Source organism: Syngnathoides biaculeatus, chromosome 5 (genome assembly GCF_019802595.1).
Source record: "Syngnathoides biaculeatus isolate LvHL_M chromosome 5, ASM1980259v1, whole genome shotgun sequence".
NCBI classification, from domain to species: domain Eukaryota; kingdom Metazoa; phylum Chordata; class Actinopteri; order Syngnathiformes; family Syngnathidae; genus Syngnathoides; species Syngnathoides biaculeatus.
The window spans coordinates 28,370,987-28,392,921 of NC_084644.1; the positions used below are offsets into that span (position 1 = coordinate 28,370,987).

At 42.4% G+C, this 21,935-nt stretch overlaps 1 protein-coding gene across 2 annotated transcripts in view; it reads left to right on the plus strand.

Moving 5' to 3' along the window:
* Positions 1–21,935, plus strand: part of kcnn3 (potassium intermediate/small conductance calcium-activated channel, subfamily N, member 3) — a 91,194-nt gene that overhangs the window by 64,452 nt on the left and 4,807 nt on the right. For both annotated transcript variants that reach the window (XM_061821115.1, XM_061821116.1), the window contains 2 exons: positions 5,144–5,254; positions 21,590–21,717. In XM_061821115.1, coding sequence (XP_061677099.1) covers positions 5,144–5,254; positions 21,590–21,717 — 239 coding nt within the window. The remainder of the gene's footprint in view (positions 1–5,143; positions 5,255–21,589; positions 21,718–21,935) is intronic.

The following is a 21,935-nucleotide window of genomic DNA, read 5'->3' on the forward strand; positions in this document are numbered from 1 at the left end:
CATGTCCACTACAATCTGCACAGAAACTCTCTGTCTGTCTGGGATGCTAAGAACTACTTTGTGTAGCTCCTTCCAGAATTTCTCTTTCACCTCAAGGTGACATCCTACCTGTGAGGCATAGCTCCTAAACACATTCTACATAACGTTTCTGTCTCGTCACTCGATCTGATGTTCTTTTCACCTCCGAGACATTATTAGCTAACTCTTCCTTTATAAATAACCCCTACTCTCTCTCTCTTCCCATCTACGCCATACTAAAATAATTTGAACCCTGCCCCCAAACATCGAGCGTTATCGCGTTTCTACACGCTCTCCTGGACACACACTATATCAACTTTTCTCCAAATTGTGAGCTTTTCCTGTCATAGTCCCAACATTCAAAGTCCCCACATGTGCCTTGTGCCTCACATAGGGATGCATTATATACACAAAATCTTCAATTGTGAGTACATTTCCTTTGCCAGATATCTTGCTGTTTCCTTATGTGGTTGTCATTCTTCATCCTGAAAAAGTGAAGCAAATAACGCTCATTTTATTTGGCTCTTTTCCTTGCTAGTTTGCACAGCTGAACCTACTGATTAAAAGAATGTAATTGAATCAACGGGGCGCTTTTGTCAATTAAAACTGAATGTTATTACCTCAGTAAAGACTAAATGTTTGATAGCTCTCTTCTAACGATGAGTGAGCGAGCCATGTAACAGTCACAAAACAAGGGGGGTGGATACTGATCGTCCCATGCTCGCCGCCGCGGGCTGCATCCTCCACACAGCACCGACACTGTGCTTGACACACACTCTTAAGAGGACTCCCACACATACACATGCACATAGACACACTCGCTCTCCTCCCCTGTCGCACACAAACACTCTCATCAGAGTTTCCAGAGTGGTTTATTTTCACTGCTCATCAGAGGTGGAGGGACGAGTGTTTGAGTGCACGAGGGAAAACGGTGCTCAGAAGCGAAGCCCTGTGAAGAAACGAAGGTTACACATTCGGTGACAGGTTACTGGAAGAAAATGGATTCTTTTGAATTATTGTAATGAGTGTGTACAGAGAGAAGTCTTGCGGTCATTACCATGGCAACATGTCAGGGTGCACCAGGTACTTACAAGGACGGAAGATGATGGACTGTGCAAGGGGAGGCTATTTACAAAGTACTGCCAAAGTTGCAGTGCAGTGAAAATAATGTTACACAAGCAACTTTGTCTGTGCATTTTTCTTGTGGCTTCCCTGAAACAATTTGTAAACGCTTAAATATGCTGCAGATCTTCACAGACTGCCTTTTACTTTGCATTCATGTCTATGTACTGTAACTGCTGAAGTGATGATGTGCAGAAATGGGTAGGTGGTAGTTTAGTGGGTTGACGTTTGTAGGAGGTAGGCAGAAGAGGTTTGTGAATTGTGTCGGCAGGCAACACAAATTAGTAGGTAGGTAGATAGCAATTTTGATAGAAATCGATTCGTGGAATGTAGCGAGACAGAAAATGTTTGGTCAGGAGGTGGGGAGTAGAATTTAGTTGTTAGGTATTTGGGTAACCCTTGGATTTAATAACTGATTGACCCTCCTTTGGCAATAATAACTTCAACCAAACGTTTCCTGCCACACCGATTAAGATTCATTTTGGGTCATTCCTCTTTACAAAACTGTTGCAGTTGAGCAAGAGTCCTGGGATGTCTATTGTGACTAGCTGTCTTGAGGACATGCCACACCATTTCAATCGGGTTTAGGTCAGGATATAAACTGGAATAACCTTGTGAAAATCTGCAAAAGGTCCAAATGTCTCTTAAACGATTGATGTTCAGCAATCCAGGGTTAGACAAATTTATCTATAAATGAAGAAATTTCAGCAATGTTGCTTCCCTTCCAAGGAGCGGATGTCCTGCAAAGATGACTGGAAGAGCACAGCACAGAATTCTCAAAGATGTAATGATGTAAAAATGAACCTTAAAATGTCAGCTGAAGGCTTACTGAAATCACTGGCACATGCCAACATCTCTGTGAACAAATCTTCCAGACATAAACATTAAACAAGAAGGGGGTACATGGGAGAACAGGACGGATGAACCTGTTGCTGTCTGAAAAAAAACATTTCCTAAACATTTGAAGAATTCTAAAATGCTCTTCAGTTCCACACCACTATTGCCAAAATGTCCAGTGGACAGATAAAACCAAAGTGTATTCTTTGAGTGGTACACACAACGCCAGGGAAAATGGCACTACACACCAACCTTATCCCAACAATGAAATTCGGCGGAGGGCGCATCACGGTATGAGTGTGCTTTGTTTCCTCGGGACCTGGACAGCTTGCGATCATCAGTAGCTTATCCAGATATTTTGCAGAAGAACTTGAAGCCATTTCTCCAAAAGTGGAAGCTCCAAGAGAATTGCTTTTGCAACTGAATCCAAACAACAGAAACAAATCAACAACAGAATAACTTTAGAAGAAAAAAAGCATGTGTTCTGGAGCGGTCCAGTCAAAGTGCTGACCTCAAACCCTGTTGACATGCCGTGCCATGAACTCAAGAGATCTATTCACACCAGACGTCCCTGAGCTCTTATGATAGGTCGATAGATTAGTTGATCGATAGGTGTGTCGGTAGATTGGCATTAGAATATTATGTACAGTAGGGAGGAAGACGGTAAACTGGTTGGAGACGGTTAAGTATGTAAAGTGAGTAGTAGAAGATTAGATCTGTTGATAGGTCGATCACTATGTATGTAGGCAGGTGAGTAGACTGTAGGAGACTGTTAATTAGCTAAACCCGATGGCAAAATGTAAGGATGAGTAGGTAAGTAGGTGGTTGGGTGCGTAGGTAGGTAAGAGTGGACTTTTTTTTTTCTTGTTTGTTGGATAAATGCTGAGGACTACACAATTACCTGTCTCTATAGTGTGTGTCTTTTCAGAAGCTTTTTGTTGATACGAAAATGATTATGGCAAGTAATTGTTTCACAGCGGCACAGATGGTAATTCCCCAGTTTCTGACAGCGAGGCGGATGGCTGTGCCATGGCAGAGCAAGCGAGGGGAAACACTCAGGCGTATGAAACAAATCACAACAGCTCACGTCAGTCCGAAATTGCGCAGGGAAACCCGCTGGAATCCTACAAGCGTGCGCCTACACACAAAAACTCCTACACGCTCTCACACATGCATACGTGTACACACAATGTCTGCATAGAACAATCAGCACCATGCTGGTTCGGACTACAGAACACTCACAGAGTTACACGCAGTGCTGCACATATTATACTACCGTAACTTATCAAGGCTTTCAGAATCACTGAATTATATGTTAAAATTGTCCGTATTGTTACAGTGTTTTTTTTTTTTCAATACAGTGCAGTACATTTGTTGAATCACTGGCAGCTGTCTTGAAAGTAGAGTTCTCCGTTTTACCAGCCGTTTTAAAGCAGTTTGACTCATTTTTCTAAGACCCAAAGAATATTGTGTTCTGTGACAATAAATCCACCAGACATACCAAAAGAAAGAGTACACAAATGTGTTTACCCGTTTCAATTGTTTAGTTATCAATTGTAGGACCAAATACAACAGATTCTAACCAAAAAGCAAAGAAAACAAGTTTTTTTTTCTCAAAGATACAAGAAACAGATGCTGCATAATGTCACAGTGGCATTTAGAAATATTAAATGTACTTTTTGGGAATAAAAACATTTTATTTTATAATATTCCTCATGGTGGTGGTGCATGGAGGGCCTGCTTTTTTTTTTAAAGACGTTACTTTGCATAAGAAGTTTATCAATCTTTATTGTAGGAAGTAATAAGGATATGCCAATCGCAGGACACATGGAGACAGACAACAGTCACACCGAAGCGCAATGTAATGTCTCCAATTAATGTCACATGTTTTGGGATGTGGGAGGAAACCGGAGTGCCCCGAGAAAACCCACGCAGGCATGGGGCAAACATGCAAACTCCACACAGGCGGGGACGGGATTTGAACCCTGGTCCTCAGAACTTTAAGGCTAACGCTGTACAGCTGCACCACCGTAGCGCTCCTTACAATAGCAAATAAAATTTTTACTTGTGGTTTAGTATTTTTTGAGTTGGTACATGGTGTGCAAATTTGGAGAACCGCTGCGCTAAAGCCTCAACTTGTTTGAAGGCTTTGTGGGTTTCCATTGGCTTGCATCATATTTTATTCATAGTTGTGCATGAGCATATAGACCAGGGCACTAATGCTTGTTTGTGTTGTATGTGACTGAACTTGGGCAAAGTTATTTTTGGGTGCAAACTTGTTCTTGGTGTGCTTATTTGATGGCTTTTTTTCCCCGTCCAATCCTGCTGTGAGGAAGGAAGAAGCACCCCTACGTTTTCATTTAGCGCGCTTAATCCTAATTCATTGCTAATCAGGAGATATGTGACCTCATTAACATTGCCTTCGTTCACCGCCATCATCCGCTTCCTCCTGGATTCATCCTGCCTTTGCCATTTGTATGCACTCACAGCGCTCCGCTCTCTTTATCTTTTCCTCCCTCCCTCCCTCCCTCCCTCCTCCTTCCTCTCCATGCATACCCCACCCTCTTCATCCTCCTCCTCCCCCTCTTACCGGCACTCAGTTGCCTAATCTGAAAGTTAACTAAATCTGTCATCCTCACCGTGTTCCTCTTCACCACTCAAGCGTCGCTGCCGGGCAGGGGCGAGACGCGTTTTCCGAAATCCGAGCCTCCTGTAGGCCGCCGGAAGAATGACATCGTGTAATTAAGATTGGCGGCGTACCATTAAATGACATTATGGGGTGTCAGTCGCCAATGCTTTTTTTCCAGCGTACATCTCATCACATATTTGAGAAGTATGGCAGGAGGGATCTTACACCAGATGGATGGGAAGTTAAAATAGACTTGGCTCAATTGCCGACATGAAGAATTGCGGAAATGGAACGGAACTCTCTAACCTAATCCTTTTTCCTCTCTCTCTCTCTCTCTCTCTCTCTCTCTCTCTCTCTCTCTCTCTATCTCTCTCTCCTATTACTGTCTTTGCTCATGTTTGTGTTCTGCCGTCAGTCACTCAGGTTTAATTCCCAAAATCAAATTTGCCTATTCCTCCATGTTAGCTACTGACTCAATGGTCTGTTTCCGCACAGACCCCCCAAATACCCCCGCTTAACCTTCCTCCTCTGTTGCAGGGTGCCGGTTGCACGGCTCTGGTGGTTGCCGTGGTAGCCAGGAAGCTGGAGCTGACCAAGGCCGAAAAACACGTGCACAACTTCATGATGGACACGCAGCTCACCAAGAGGGTGCGTCAAGACCTTGTGCTGGTTTCAATGAGTGTGGCATTTACGTCAATTAGGAAAAACGAGGACATTTCTTTCATTGTGTTTCTGAAAAGGTGCAGACCTTCACATATAGGTGCAAAAATGGCTCACAAAAAAAAAAAGGCTGACACACAAGTAGTTGCAGTTTTGAACAAGTTACTTCCAAAATGTACGTGTGTGTGCTTCCAACTCAGAGTTGGAAGATGTTTTGCTCTTTTTTTTATAGATTCAAGTTACTTTCACCCAAATTGAAGCAATTCAAAAAACATGGAACATTTGTCTTTAATACTTGGATGGACTTTAACAAGATCACCACATCCACAACATGCATCCATCCATCCATACTGTATACATTTTTTTCATCATCTTTTTCACATCAAGAAACAAATCTATATTTGTGATAATATTATTATTGAAACAACATAACATTGCCAAAGATTTTAGATTTCATTTCTTGGTCTAATATTAGGAAGCTGGGAGAGGCAAAACAAATGCTATTTTTGCAGTGTTCAAAGTAGTTTAAGTTCATCTTTTAAATTATATTCATTAACTATGCAGTCAGATCAGTGTCAGACACTTGGCCGAATGAAAAAAAAGACCTCTAATTTTATCATTTAGTTATATATTTTATCTTCTGGGGCCGCAAATGTATGTACACTTACATTCAATATTTTATTATCTCCTTTGGGCATCGACGGCAATTATTGTTAAATACAGTTATATTATTTTTAAATCTCCCTGCCTTTCCTCATTATTTTGTAAAGCGTACAATTTAAAAAGAAAGTGCATTTTCCTTCACCGTGCAGTAACCTTAGTGCAGTCGTGTCTCCCGCAAATGAAAGTCTACTATTGCATGTGAACGCATCGTCCCTCAGTATGTGACTGTGTCACAGAATGAATGTGAATCTCAGGGGCAAATCATTTATCTAATAACAAAGCAATGAACAAATTGATGATCAAATCCTTTGCACCATTCATTCAAATGAACTGATTCAAGTCAAAGCACTGTGAATACTTGTTCGATCATCTGCCTCACAGTTCCGAGAGTACGGGTTCAAATCCCAGGCTCGCCTCTATGTAGTTTGCATGTTCTCCCCGTGCCTCATTTCAAAAACATGACTGATAGGTTCATTGAAGATTCTAAATTGCCCCTAGGTGTGATTGTGAATGTGACTGTTGTTTTTTTCCTTGTGCCCTGCTATTGGCTGGGAACCAGTTCAGGGCGTACCCCGCCTCCGTCTGAAGATAGCTCCGATAGGCTTCAGCACACCATCCAACGTAGTCAGGATAAGCGGCATGGAAGATGAATGAATGATCGTAGTAATTTAGTACAATCAAAAGAACTGCCACTCACATCACTATCTGACAGATAGTTTACAGCGATAGGTGCTGCCATTTGGCTCGCATGTCAATCAATATCCATGTGTGAACAATCGTGTGCATGAACTGAAGTAATAACACACAGTAACTTTTTGCCAATGAGGAAAGGAGGCATTTAATTGAGGGAGGTGTTGATTTGTCTCAAGAGGACGACTCATTCATACGCAGCATGCCACTATAGCAAGTGGCTTCAAACGTGTGGTATGTAAGCAATGCAGCAGGAGTGGCAGAGTAAATGTATAGTACACTCAGTTGGAAAAGTGTTATCAAACTCATTAGTTTGTTTTTTGTGTTCAGCGTTTACAGGAACTGAAAGGAAAAAAACAACGCAAAAACCTCCTCTTTGAGACCTGCTTTCATATGTTTGTATTTTCACGATACATTTGTCAAGACAATGCTGTTGTTGATTATTTTTCAGTTGAAAAATGAGAGGAGGGCATTTATCGCTTATCCATCCCATTTGCTGTTTTGCACGACAGCCAGGGATTGACAGCTTGTCCTTTTGCTGCGCCTCCATTGCCCCCCCTCCCCCACAACAACAGTATCGTTTTCGACATCTCCGTCACACTGCCATGCTTTTTTCGAGAGTGGAAGCAATAAAAGGTTATCTCCTCCGATGAACTTGGCTCGCCAAATGTCTTGCTGTCTTTCCATCACTGAGCAAACCCCCCCCACCCACCCCACTCTCCTCCAATTCCTCCACCCCGCTTCCACAAGTGTGACATTTGTCTTTTACTGTAAATTCCCATCCCTCTGTTTCAATCTGTCACCTTCTGTTCTTTGCTTTTCTTTCCTCGTGCCCATTCGCCGTTTGGCCTCCCTTCCATCCATCTTCTGGCCCTTTTCAATTTTTCATACAATTGAAAGACCCATGTTTTAAAAATAGCACCCCGTATCAAATATGTAGAGTACATTATGGCAGCAGGGTATGTGGGAGACTGAGCGAGGAGCCAAGATCGATGACTTCCTGGACTGAAAAAAGAAAGAGACGCTTGTCGGGTTGTCCTCTGGGCATCCTCACAACCTGTTTGACAATTAGGACAATGTTCACAAGGAAGTATTTGTTTTACTTCTCATCAAATACTTGTCCTTTGTCCTGTCCATCCATTTTCTTTGCCGCTTATTTTCTTTTAATATTTTTTTAGTACATTTTGTTGTTATTTCCTTTTTTTCAATGAGCTCTCAGCAGCATCCCTCATCTGAAGATTAAATAGTCAACAGACTCAAGATCAGCCTCAGAGCCATTTGTAATCCAATGGCAGCATTAGGCACATGTGTGGGCTTTTTAAGAAATTATATATACATCATTGTCGTCTTGAATTAGCAGAGCCTTTTCCGCATCTCTCCCCTGCAACAGCTCATTGGCCCCCAGGGACATGCTTCTCTTGCTGGGATGTAATGACTTGCCCGCGTTAGCTTCACAAGTATTTTCTTTGCATATTGAAGTTTTTTTTTTTTTTTTTTAACCCCCAGCAGAAACGTCTTACAATTTTTAAAGTGATGTGATCTCAATTAACACACTCCAGGAGTGTTCTGGATGTTCGGCGTGCATGCATGCTGACATTTCCTTGAAAGTGTCCCGGGTTTACGCGGCAGTAATTATCTCCTGCCCTCGATTAATGAACGACTAATGATTTACGATGTTGCGTGTACATTGATTTACATGTGCCGGGCCTTTTGCCGTCTTATCGGCGCAACACGCAAACGCAATCACTCATGGCTATAATGATAAATAATACAACAATAAATGATTACATACAAACGCATGCCATGGCATGGTGTCTCCTTTTAATGGATGAACAAGAATGGATTGCCAATTTGGGCCAATCGGGGCCATTGGACCACATTTATTGCGATTGCGGGTATGTGTGTACTGTGAAAAGTCATCTTGGTGAGCTCGCATTAGTTTTCCGCTGTAGCGGGCGATGAGGATGGTCCATGGTTTCCACAATAATTTGAATGTGTGCTCACAGTGACAGAATGCAGCAAAGCAAGGCGGGAATCCATCTTAACACTCATCCAGACATGCAGAACTGCGCTGAAAGTATTACTACGTTGAACTTATACACACAACAGTCGTACTCGTGGGGTTGCATTGTTGAGGAGATCATCATCATCGTGATAGTGATGGCGGCATTGCCCCTAGCGGTTGTGAGTTCCACATTGTTTAGCCTTACACTGCTCCTGGGAGTCAATCTGGCACCTCTCTTGGAAGCCAATTCCATTATATTGATAGCATTCTTAAGTCTCTTAATCTCTGTTGAAATTTAAAAGGTGCAAAACAGTTCCTTAACATAAAAAGAGATACAGCGAAGAAAACAAGTATTTGAACACCCTGCTATATTGCAAGTTCTTCCACTTAGAAATCATGGAGGGGTCTGAAATTTTTATTGTAAATGCATGTCCGCTGTGAGAGAGATAATCTAAAAAGAAAAATCCAGAAATCGATGTATGATTTTTTTTAACGATTTATTTGTGATACAGCTGCAAAGAAATATTTGAACACCTGTCTATCATCTAGAATTCTGACCCTCAAAGACCTGTTAGTCCGCCTTTAAAAGTCCACCTCCACTGCATGTATTATCCTGAATCAGATGCACCTGTGTGAGGTCGTTAGCTGCATAAGGACACCTGTCCACCCCATACAATCAGTAAGACTCAAACTTGTAACATGGCCAAGACCAAAGAGCTGTCCAAAGACACCAGAGACAAAATTGTACAACTCCACACGGCTGGAAAGGGCTACGGAAAAATTGCCAAGCAGCTTGGTGAAAAAAGGTTCACTGTTGGAGCAATCATTAAAAAATGGAAGAAACTAAACATGATAGTCAGTCAATGCAAGATATCACCTCATGGGGTCTCATTGATCATTAGAAAGGTGAGGAATCAGCCCAGGACGACACGACAGGATTTGGTCAATGACCTGAAAAGAGCTGGGACCATCGTTTCCAAGGTTACCGTTTGTAATACACTAAGACATCGTGGTTAAAATCATGCATGGCACGGAAGGTTCCCCTGCTTAAACCAGCACATGTCAAGGCCATCTTAAGTTTGCCAATGACCATTTGGATGATACAGAGGAGTCATGGGAGAAAGTGTTGGGGTCAGACGAGACCAAAATTGAACTTTTTGGTCATAATTCCACAAACCGTGTTTGGAGGAAGACGAATGATAAGTTCCATCCCAAGAACACCATCCCTACTGTGAAGCATGGGGGTGGTAGCATCATGCTTTGGGGGTGTTTTTCTGCACATGGGACAGGACGACTGCACTGTATTAAGGAGAGGATGACCGCGGCCATTTATTCAGTCAGAGCACTGAAGATGGGTCGTGGCTGGGTCTTTCAACATGACAATGACCCGGAGCACTCAGCCATGAAAACCAAGGAGTGGCTCTGGAAGAAGCATATCAAGGTTCTGGCGTGGCCAACCCTGTCTCCAGACCTAAACCCAATAGAAAATCTTGCTGCTTGTTTCAGCTTGCTGTCGCTGAGCTGAAACTCTGTGTTTCTCAGCGACAGCCCAGAAACTGATCTGGAGAAGATCTGTGTGGAGGAGTGGGCCAAAATCCCTCCAGCTGTGTATGCAAACCTGGTGAACAACTACAGGAAACGTTTGACCTCTGTAATTGCAAACAAAAGCTACTGTACCAAATATTAACATCGTTTTTCTCAAGTGTTCAAATACTTATTTGCAGCTGTATCACACAAATAAATCATTAAAAAATCATACATTGTATTTATGGATTTTTCTTTTTAAATTATCTTCGTCACAGTGGATATGCACCTACGATGAAAATTTCAGACCCCTCCATAATTTCTAAGTGGAAGAACTTGCAATGTAGTAGGGTGTTCAAATACTTATTTTCTTCACTGTATTTGATGCATTTTTTTCCACACTATGTTAAAGAATTCCTTAGCTGTCTTAACAACTATGTACTGTCACGTAAGCTTGTACAGTAGTCCCTTGCAGTCTCTACTGTTCTGCTCCACTCCAGCCTGTGGCAATGCAAAATTATAAGCATTTAATTATTTTGTTTTTTTCTATGTTTGCATCACGTGTTTCCATGTCTTAAAAGTTTTACTGATTTCTTTGTAATCAAGGTGTCATTGGCAACAAGAGCATCCTCTCAACTGATTAGTGAGGGTGATGAGCTCACACTCAGTGCACAGAGTTAATTTCAGTTCAGTGGAGTGTTCCTCTCCCCGTAATAGGATTTAAGATCTTAATTGATAATACTTATCATAGCCCCTGAGTCAATGCTATGTGAGGTTTTAATTGCTCACGTGAGATGTCTGGACTAGCATCAAAGGTTTTATCTAAATGGCTGCAGGTCCCTCAGTCGGCGCCATGCTAAAAGTCCTTGTGCTTACTGAACGCTTTTGCTCTTTATGATCTTGATGTTGGGAAACTTTGTCGCGGCTACTAAGTTAGTGCAGTCTCCTCCACAGGGTCCATTAAAAGCACCGTGACCATTCCAGTGAGACGCAACTGTCTATATCAAATAATGGCACCATTTTCCGAGTTCATTATGTTTTGCTTTTTTTTTACATCACTTCTTGTTGGCCAAAATTTGCTCTCAGATCTGGCTGCAGCAGCTAATTCATTTCCTTTCGAGAGAGTGCTCCAGCCAAAGAGAATATGCTGTAGTATTTCTAAATGTTAGCATCATTAGCTAAATGGGAGCAGCTTATTCACTGGCGATATCAGCTCGCCTCCGCTCCAAAAGAAAGAAGTGGGGAGTTTGCATGTTCTCTCTGTAAGTGGGTAAGTTTTCTTCCGATACTTCAACTTGCTCCCGCATTCCAAAAACACGCATGGTAGAGGCATTGAAGACAGAAAGTAGTCCGGAGTTGTTAATGTGACTGTGAGTGCTTGTTTATTTCTTTCCTGTGATTGCCTTTGACACTGACCAAAGTCATCTGGGATAATTAAGCCGAAATGTAGGACAAGCTTGACAGAAAATGGATGCATGGCTGGATGGATGATGATGGATCAGGACTGCGAACAGTCTGTGGAGCTGCGGGATTCTGGAGAGAAATCATTCATGTAAAAGTGTACATTTGCGAAATCAACTTTTCACCATTTCTATTTTAACGGTGCAATCTTTCGACACATTTCAATTCATTGTATGCTAGCCTGCGGTACGTCGATGTCACATTTCGTTCTGATCCACGTTTTTTTGCCGTCATTACGCTCCTTTAATAATTCAACATTTATGTTGTAGCACCATTTTATTTTAACTGGGGCTCTTAAGGCAACTGTCGGGTTTACGCAGCCTTTTGCTTAGTCAGGGACAACTTCTTCACAGACATGGTCAGTGGCGTGTCCGGTGATATAGCATCCGGTGAGAGCCAGGCTCACACAACCCAGGACATTTAAAGTACAATTTCTCAAGGAAGGAAGACGAGAGGAACTTCTTGTTCGCGAGGAGAACGTGGGATGTGTCTTTTTCACCCGTTCTGCCCTCATCTCCTCGAATCCTCATTTTTATTCCTTGGTGCAGTCCGCATCACAGCAAAGCAAATGTCACAAACAAAGCAACTGTGACAAAAATAGCCAATGTCTTCATCATTCTCTCGAGATCGTCAGTCTTTATGTTGTCCTCTGCATCACTCTCTGGTGTTTCCACGGAACCTCACTGTCTGGTGTTTCCACGGCGCCCAATGTAACTTGATTGCATCACATTGTTTAAGTACATCATAGCAAAAGTTTCTATAGCACCCAATGGGCCTCTTGATTGCATCACATTAAGCAAAGAAGCATTAAAAACAACCAAGAGAGCAATTATAAGAACTTTACATCCAATTAATTCAACAGCAACCTTAACTTATATGTAAACAAGTTGAACACCCCTGTATTTGTGTGTTGGCTATGTGCCTTTAAGGGGCGTGGCCTAGTGAGAGCCGGAGTTGCTCCTTGTGGGTGTTCTCATTTTTGTAATTTTCTGTTTGGCTGTTTGTCCCAGTCCGCCACCCGCCTTAATCTTATCTGAATGCACCGCTTTTATTTTCTTAAACTGATCTTGTGTGGACATCAAAATTTACCACTTCAGTGTGGCTGTGGCTGCAAAGGGTCTGTGCCGGGCCACGCCACGTGTCCAGTCGGCACGTGGAGCAATGGAGTGGGTGCTTGCCCCTAAGGTAACCGCTGTCTTTGTTTATGTTTTGGTCCTCTACACCACAACTCCACCTAATCACCAATTACCTGCATACTCAGGTCATTCAGGCCCGAAGAGGCTGGCAGCAATCGTCGTCGTGATGATGACTGATTAATCCTTCACAATACGGCAACCTCTCAACGCCGCTTGTTTTAACACATTTCCCATGTACCTGACATAAGGTGTCCCATGCAGGGGTCCAACGGAACACATCTTTGACCCATATGGCACGAACAAATACCCTGCAAACAAAACATATGCTGCCACTATTAGTGCAATTCCCTCTGCCTTGAACAACAGGCCCAAAGCATCATGCTGCCACGACCATGTGGCACTGCGGGTATGCTGCGCATTGTTGTGTTTGTGCCATACATTGGAATTACGGCTAAGAAGTCCGTAGACCAGGGGTCGGGAACCTTTTAGGCTGAGAGAGCCATAAATGCCAAATATTTTCAAATGTATTTTCAAAAGAGCCATACAGTATTTTAAAAACTAAATACAGGTGTATTTGTGCATTTACATAAGAACAACGCTTTTAAAATACAATAAGTCTCTGAATTCTTTGAAATAACATTGTTATGATGTTGTTCATTAATGATGACAAAAGTATTTCTTACCATTAATGCGACTTCTGGTGCTGCCCGGTTTTCCTGCCGTTAGATTGAGCTTCATGCAGGCGTTGAGACCTCCATCCGTTAATCGTGAACGTAAATCAATTTGATTTGCCATCATGATGGTACGATGGTGAAGAGTTCTTGCCGAGTTCTTGTCTTTTATTCATTTGATCAACTTGTCTTTATGCAAAGTTGTCAAAAGGTTTAATGGCAACATCAAGCACGAATGCTCTGGCTTACTCCCCGTCTGTGAATGGCTTTCCTTTTCTCACAATTGCTAAAGCACCAGTAATGAGGACGTGCTGCAGCCAGACACAATATTCAAAGGGACTTCAAGGCTTCGTTTGCAGTTTCTGCTCGGGTTCTCTCCCGCTAGCCCCGGTGGCGCAGGCTGGTCACAACGCCCCTTCTACCTACATATCTATCAACCCGTCATCCTTTGCTCCCGACATTCTCTCGTCATCTTCTTCTACTTCTCTTCAGAGAACCACAGAGCCTCTGTCATGCGAGTCTAGCGCTTCTGAGGACCATCCTCAGACGCCTCGAGTGACTCAACAACAACAGCACCAACAACGCTATCTGAATTCCATTCAACTTGTTGGATCCAAACACGGATTTGCTGCTGACAAGCTTGGATTCTGGAAAGTAGCTCCTGACACGCGTTCTTCCTGTTGTCCCACACAGAATATTTTCATGCAAACACGTTAAGGCGTGTGTTGAACTGGCGCTTTATATTTGAGCATTTCATCATTGCAATTTTGTCATTGCAAAGTCGACACTCAGCAGAACTATCTCTCTCCACAAAAACCGCAGTGCTCATCTTTTTTGCCTGCACACATGACTGCCACAGCCAAATACGCAACCCCACTCAGACAAACTGTCTCTGCTTCATATGCCTTGCTTACACGACAGAAATGACATGTATATTGTGTCGTCATGAGGGCTCTGCGAGCCATATGCAACCATCAAAAGAGCCACATATGGCTGGCGAACCATAGGTTCCCGACCCCTGCTGTAGACCATAAAACATTTACCCACATTCGTTTTGGAGATTTCAAGTGTATTTTTGCAAAATGTAACTGAGATTGGATGCTTTTCTTTGTAAGAGAACACTTCGGTTATGCCCGACCTGCTGAATGACTCACGAGGAAAGATGGGAGATAGTTGTCACATGCACTAACCAACCTTTACTTGACAGAGATTCCTGCAAGCTTCTTCAATGTTGCGTTTGGCCTCATTACAGCCTCTGCCCAGTTTTCTTCTCACCCTTGCATAAATATGGGACAAACGTCCAGTTCTTGGTGAAGTCACTTGTAGTGTCATATTTTCATCATGATAGTGATCAATATGATAATGATGATTGTCCTAATTGTGCCTTGGGAATCCTTACCTACCCCTCTCCTGTCTGTTACCTCGGTGAGTGAAGCTTTGGGGCTGTTCATGGCTTGTGCTGTAACATCTAGCTACAAACAAAAAAAAAAACTACCAGAACATCTGAAGTTCATTTCAGGCTTATTCTAAGGCCTTTTAAAATGGTTCCAGGTGTGTGCTGACTCCTTTTAGCCATGATTTTTCACGGGATTGACTTATTCTGAATAGACTTATTAACCAGTTTGCAATTTGCACAACTACTCTATGTTAGTTGTTCATATTTACTCATATTTCAATTGAGGGCGGCACAGTGGCTCATCTGGTAAAGCGTTGGCCTCATAGTTCTGATGTCCCGGGTTCAATCCCGGTCCCGCCTGTGTGGAGTTTGCATGTTCTCCCTGTGCCTGAGTGGGTTTCTTCCGGGCACTCCAGTTTCCTCCCACATTCCAAAAACATGCAACATTATTTGGACACTCCTAATTGGCCCGAGGTGTGATTGTGAGTGTGTCTGTTTGTCTCAATGTGCCCTGCGATTTGCTGGCAACCAGTTCAGGGTGTACCCTGCCTGGGATGGGCTCCAGCACTCCCCGCAACCCTTGTGAGGATAAGCGGCGAAGAAAATGGATGGATGGATTTCAATTGAGTTCTATGGCTATACATAACATTACCCATCCATCCACCCATTTTATGAGCCATTTATCCTCACAAGGGTCACGGGCCTGCTGGAGCCCATCCCGGCTGTCGTCGGGTAAGAGGAGGGGTGCACCCTGGACTGGTTGCCAGCCAATCGCAGGACACAAGGAGACAGACAACAGTCACTCTCACAATCACACCTAAGGGCAATTTAGGGTCTCCGCTTATAGGTTACATTAAAGGTTTAATTTGATATAATTTTTTTCAACCGAGAACTTGTACAGGGGTGTGTGAACTTTTTATATCCACAGTAGCTCCAATCTTCATTAAATTGTTTAACTTTATCAACGGAGCTAAAATGCTTTAATCCCTTTGAGGGATTGAAAAGCAAAAGCAGTTGCAGGCGAAAGCGTATTACGCTGATTAACACTGGCTGCAAATTGCAAGCTGGAGTGCAGTGAGACGGATCCCGTTTGAGTATTACATTTGTTCAACAATGGTGAGGAGCCTTCCTCTGCTGAATTACATATTCCCATTGAACCTTGTGATCCGCTTCTAGCTTAGATATTTAGCGGTTTTGTAACCCAAAGATAGTTCGTGCTTTGTTGATGAAAAATGATGCTGAGACGTTTATGCAGATCTCATCACTCCTCATTTGACTTGGTCTAATGACCGGATGAGGCAGACTTGATGAACCATGAACATTAACCAATGGGCGTGCTAATACAGAAGGACACTCAATATGGTCAGGTGTCAAACTCAAGGCCTGTGGGCCAAAGCCAGCCCGCCACATGATTTTATGTGACCATCCAAGCCAATCATGTGTGTCAACTTCCTTGATTGTTGTGAAAATATGTACCAAATACAAAGGATAATGACATAAAAGCACTTTTGTGACCAATCATGAATAATATTGAAAACCCCATTAGACTTGATTTCTGATTCCAAAACCATTTCATTAATTCATAACGAGCCTCCGAGGGAAACAGTAACTACAGTGTGGCCCGTGACAAAAACATTTCTTTGACCACTTTGATATTGTTCTAAATACAGCGGAACAGGCAATGATAAACAGACTTAACATGATAAGTTCAAAGGTGCACTTCTAAACATTTGTCACTTGTCATCTATAATCTTCATACGTCAGAATCTCTTTACATTTAAACGCATTATTGTATCATCAAACTGAAACGAGTTACACCCAACAGACAGGAAACGTATCTTGTCACAAGGTAAATAAAAAAAAAAATCGTGAGTTGAAATTTAAAAAAATAATCGTTTTTGTGAGTTCTTTATGGAGCTTTCATGTTCTCCCTGTGCATATGTGACTTTCCTCCTTGTACTACGGCTTCCTCCAACCTTCCAAAAACACGTTAGCTCATTGAAGGCTCTAAACACTTCTGATTATCTACATTTATATGGGTTGATTTTAAACAAATGTATGCAAATCAAAAGGAACCATCCATGAATTAGGCAGGCTCCAAAGATGCTGTTGCCCTTGACAGCATCCAATAAGATGTGTCTCAATAGCCCCTTTCATACCACTCGGAAATGTCAGCATTTTTCCAAGGTTTCCGTTCCATGTCCTGATACAAAATCGTCAACCCAGCAATTTTCTACTACTTCAAGGTAGTATCGGAGATGAAACGCCACCTGTGTGGAAGGGAATTTACAGAAAGGCAGGGCAAGGTGTGAAGTGAAGTCAAATCCCACTTTGTTGTGTCGAAAGCAAATGTCCTGGTCTGGAAGTCAAGTCGGTGTGTCCAGGTCTGAAGTGAAGTCCCACCTCGTTGTGTTGAAAGCTACTGCTGGTGTTGACGTCATCATGGGAAGCTGTGGATTTGTTATCTGGGTCCTCAGTGGGGACTTTCTGACTTAATACACCGCCAAGTACTCCCACTATCACATTATGGGAAAATGTAATATAACAGCCTGCAATTGTGCCACATACATCATCTGCTGCACTTTTGAATCAATTTCTATCTAATAACATGACAAAAAATGTCAAACAATTCACTAAAATGCATCGTGATCAGAGGTGCTGATGAACAAATGCATTTATCTGTGTAGCGCGCTACAGTTTTGCTAGTTGCATTTTCCTTTAAAAAGTTTTGCACTGATCAAAGAATTTGAAATCTGATTAGATTAAAAAAATCCATCTGCCAATTTACTTTAAATTATATCATCCAGCCTTAGTATTTCTGAAGCTCTGAGGCAGATTGGATTGACATGCAGCACATAAAGCAGTGGTGTCAAACTTATGGCCCGGGGACCAGAACAAGCCCAAAGGGGTTGGTGTAGGGGGCCCAGAAAGAGAACACATTACCTGCAGTTTTTCAGTATAAGTACTTTTGTCCACTGGAGGTTTCAGAAAACTACTTACATGACATTCTATATTTGGCTTATTTGGTTACCCAGGATTCGACTCCTGAAAGTTGAAAAACCCTTTGTGAAAGCGGAATGATGCCAAGTTTCAGGAGGAAGATAGACATAGTACGAAACACTTCTGTAGTAAGAAGTCATATGAATACCTCTTGTATAACTATTTGAAGACACTGAATATTGTCAGTTCAAAAGAGGTTGGTTTGGTGAAGCTTTTTCTTCATGGACTTTTACGTATACATCTTCAAGGCAGATGGACAACCGCACCCTCTTTGTGAAAAGTTCTCATTTTTGTTTGTAACGTGGGATGAGTCAGTTAAGGTTGTCAAAATTTCCAGATGCTTTTGGAAATGAATGAAAATTAAAATGTTTCCTAGCTCCACTGTAATCTCTAAATTGCACGTGGATATGAAAACACTGATTTACAACTTGGTTGAAATTGCAGTCATTTTTATCAGAAATTCATCTGATTTACAAAACAATAATCAATACATGGAAATATTTTCCACATGTATTGATAAAAATTATTTGTAACCAAGCAATGGGAAACATTTGGAATTGCCCCTAATGTACTGGTCCGACCCACTTGACATCTAAGGGACCTTTCCGACTGGCGATCTTAAGCTCCACCCCCTTTAGCTACATTTTCCATGTCCCACAAGCTTCCAAAATGCCAACTGAACAGAACAGAACAGGTATGAAGTCGATTCTCTAACGCGTATTCCAGATAATATCGCGGTATGTTTTTTGCCACATGTGTCAGCCTTGTCCAAGAGAGGTCACAACTATTTCGCGCAAGGATATGTACACGGAATTAAGATGTTGCATGGAGCAGGAGGCAATGTCAGCGTGACAGCGAAATATTGGCGATCGATGCAAAAATGTTTTACGCCTCACAAACTTCATATTGAAATCCAGTAGAATAAAATAGGTGAATCATACTGCACATGTAAAGCAGGGTGAGTACTTTTTACTTGGAAAGATCATGAGTAATATGTTTCTAGTCTTTATAAGTGACTTTGGTTCGATTTTCTACAAGTGGCATTTAAACAATTTTGATTAACTCAGTCAGTACCGTAGTCACCAGATGTAAAAGTTTGACTTGGCTCGTAATGGAATCCAGTGCTCTGTCTTAAAAGTCTGATGTGATACAAATGGGCAAATAGACATTTCTCTTGCATGACGTGGCCCATTTACGTATCCCTAACCCGACTCTTTGGCATAAAACATTACACACTTCATTCAATAGGTCAGTGATACACTAACAAAGTGAAAGTTCTTCTCCTCCAATGTATAAAGCACTGATAATAATGAAATCAAACTCAGAGAAGATACTTTACTACTGATTCAAACATACGTGTTTTAGGCTTTGGAAAATGAATCAATCTAGCAGGATAGCTTTCATCAGAATTTCACGTTCCCCGAGCGCCTCTGAGGACCATTTTCTTCGGAACATTAACTTTTCCAAGCACATGTTACTGACAACCGGGATTGCTTGTGGGACAACATGGCGGCAAGGTTGTGTCAAGCCAGGGGTTAAGACAATACAGCTATCTGATTGGCTATTATTGTACACGTGATTGACAGGTCGGAAAGGTCGATTGGGGTGAATGTGGCTCCTGAAATAAAACAAGTTTGACACCCCTGAATTGAGGCTAAAATCTGACTGGACAAAGAAAAGAAAATACAACACTCTAGTGCTGTCAAGAAAAACACGCTGAAATGTACACAGCAGCAGCGAAATCTTGCTATGCCGCGTTGGAACGCAGTAGAGGTTGAGTGTTCTGTTACAGCTCTGACGTGCACTTTGTGGAAGTAAGACGTAAGTTGAACCCTTGATTAGGCCTCCCGCATGTTTTGTGCTTTGTCAGCTTGACTTCCCGTGTGTCATTGAAAAGTACACGCAGAAGGCCAGCGGTGTGTAAGTCCCCGTGTGTGTGTGTGTGTGTGTGTGTGTGTGTGTGTAGAGCTTGAGCGCAGTGGTTGGATACTGATTAGCCAACCTGTCGGATTTAATTGTTCTTTGTTTAACGCTCAGCATCTCTTTGAAGTCTTCCGTCCAATTTATGGCCTTACACGTCGCCTTTGTTGTCATCACACTGCAACCTTTTACTGACGTACGCCATCCTCATCACCGTCGCGCGTGACCCGTTGCACCGATATTCAAGTTACAAGTTTTCGGTGGAGGTTTCTCACAAAACACAGGAATCCACAAAAATCTGACAAATTGGTTGATGTTTTTTTGGGGAGAAAGATGAATTTTCATAACCACTTGTTTATGATAAACTGTGGCAAGATTTGGCATTCATGTGGTAAAATATAACTTTTTCTGCACGTTACTGTTCTTGTAGAATGGTTTGCAGCATTATTTTATTCTGCAGTTGAGTGTAAATGTGAACTTCATATCAGCACAATCATTAATCTGCTGTGGACTTCAAAAATTATGAAAAGGATTTGGTCAATCTAGTATTTATGTAATGGGTACATGTACAGGGCATCACATGTTTAGAATTATGTGTTCATTTGTACAAATCCGTATGTCTTTTTGTGATTCAAAGGATGGGCTCCAGCCCCCCTTTGGTCCTTGTGAAGATGGAAAAGTGGTTGGGTGAATGGATGAAGACTCATTTCAGTGCTTCATAAATGTATTGTGATGACACTTGAGTCACCGTAGACATGACATCCATCCATCCATTTTCTTTGCCGCTTATTCTCACAAGGGTCATAAGGGAGTGCTGGAGCCTATCCCAGCTGTCAACGGGCATTAGGCGGGGTACACCCTGAACTGGTTGCCAGTCAATCGCAGGGCACATAGAGACAAACAGCCACACTCACAATCACACCTAGGGGCAATTTAGGGTGTCCAATTAATGTTGCATGTTTTTGGGATGTGGGAGGAAACCAGAGTCCCCGGAGAAAAGCCACACAAGCACGGGGGAGAACACGCAAATTCCACACAGAAGGGTCCGGGATTGAACCTGGCACCTCAGACCTGCGAGGCCAACGCTTTCCAGCTGACCCACCGTGCTGGCAGAAGTATTTTATTATGTAAAATACTATTGTTGAATAAAAATTAAGTTAGTTCAAAAATGCAAGGTCTATATTAATCAAATCACAAAATTCTCATCACGTGCTTATTTGTAGTAATTTCCTGTCCTGATGATAGAAAATGTTTCCCTTTGGCAGCCAGCCAATAAGGAGAAATAACCATCGCTGAGCCACACTGAACATTGCAAGGACTCCCTTATGGAATTTATCCACACTGTATCAGCTTCTACTCGTCTATTCTCGTTTGTTGTCATACAATAGAAGATGATTGTTTTTTTTTTTTTTTTTGTCATGGAGCCAGCCGTCGTGATGTCGCCCATTTGAGTTGCTCAAAGATATCCAGCATTGTAGCACAAGACTCCGCTTGGTTGTCATTGCCAAAAGTCTCTAAGGGACGAGCTTTTTCTCTGCGCTTGAAAAGCTTTGGCAGGCTTGAGAGTGTGTGTGTGTGTGTGTGTGTGTGTGTGTGTGTGTGTGTGTGTGTGTGTGTTGTGTGTGTGTGTGTGTTGTGTGTGTGTGGTGTGTGTGTGTGTGGTGTGTGTGTGTGTGCGAGAATGCGTAACAGGGACACTGAGAATGAGTGCATCCTTGAAGTAAAATGAAGATGCTGAAGGGGTCTTTTTTTTTCTTTCTTCCAAATCAAGAAAATGGAGAGCCAATGTCAGACAAACCTTTTGCTAAAGGGGACCCGTTGCCAATGATTTTGTGCATTTGTGTCGTCTGGGAGCAGATCAAGAACGCGGCGGCCAACGTGCTGAGGGAGACCTGGCTCATCTACAAGCACACCAAGCTGATGAAGAAGATAGACCACTCCAGAGTCCGCAAACACCAGCGGAAGTTCCTGCAGGCGATTCACCAGTGAGAGCACTCACAACTGACACACACCCACACCCACGGACGGAGACACACGCGCGCACGCCGACGGCACCTTTCAAATCGGTTGCAAACGCCCACAACTTCAATGAATCATCATCAGCGAAATGTTCACCCAGTCAAATGGAGTTGTGGGTAATCCACATGCATCATTCTATTATGATGATCTTACTTTGATCATCATCTCTAATGTACTCATTATA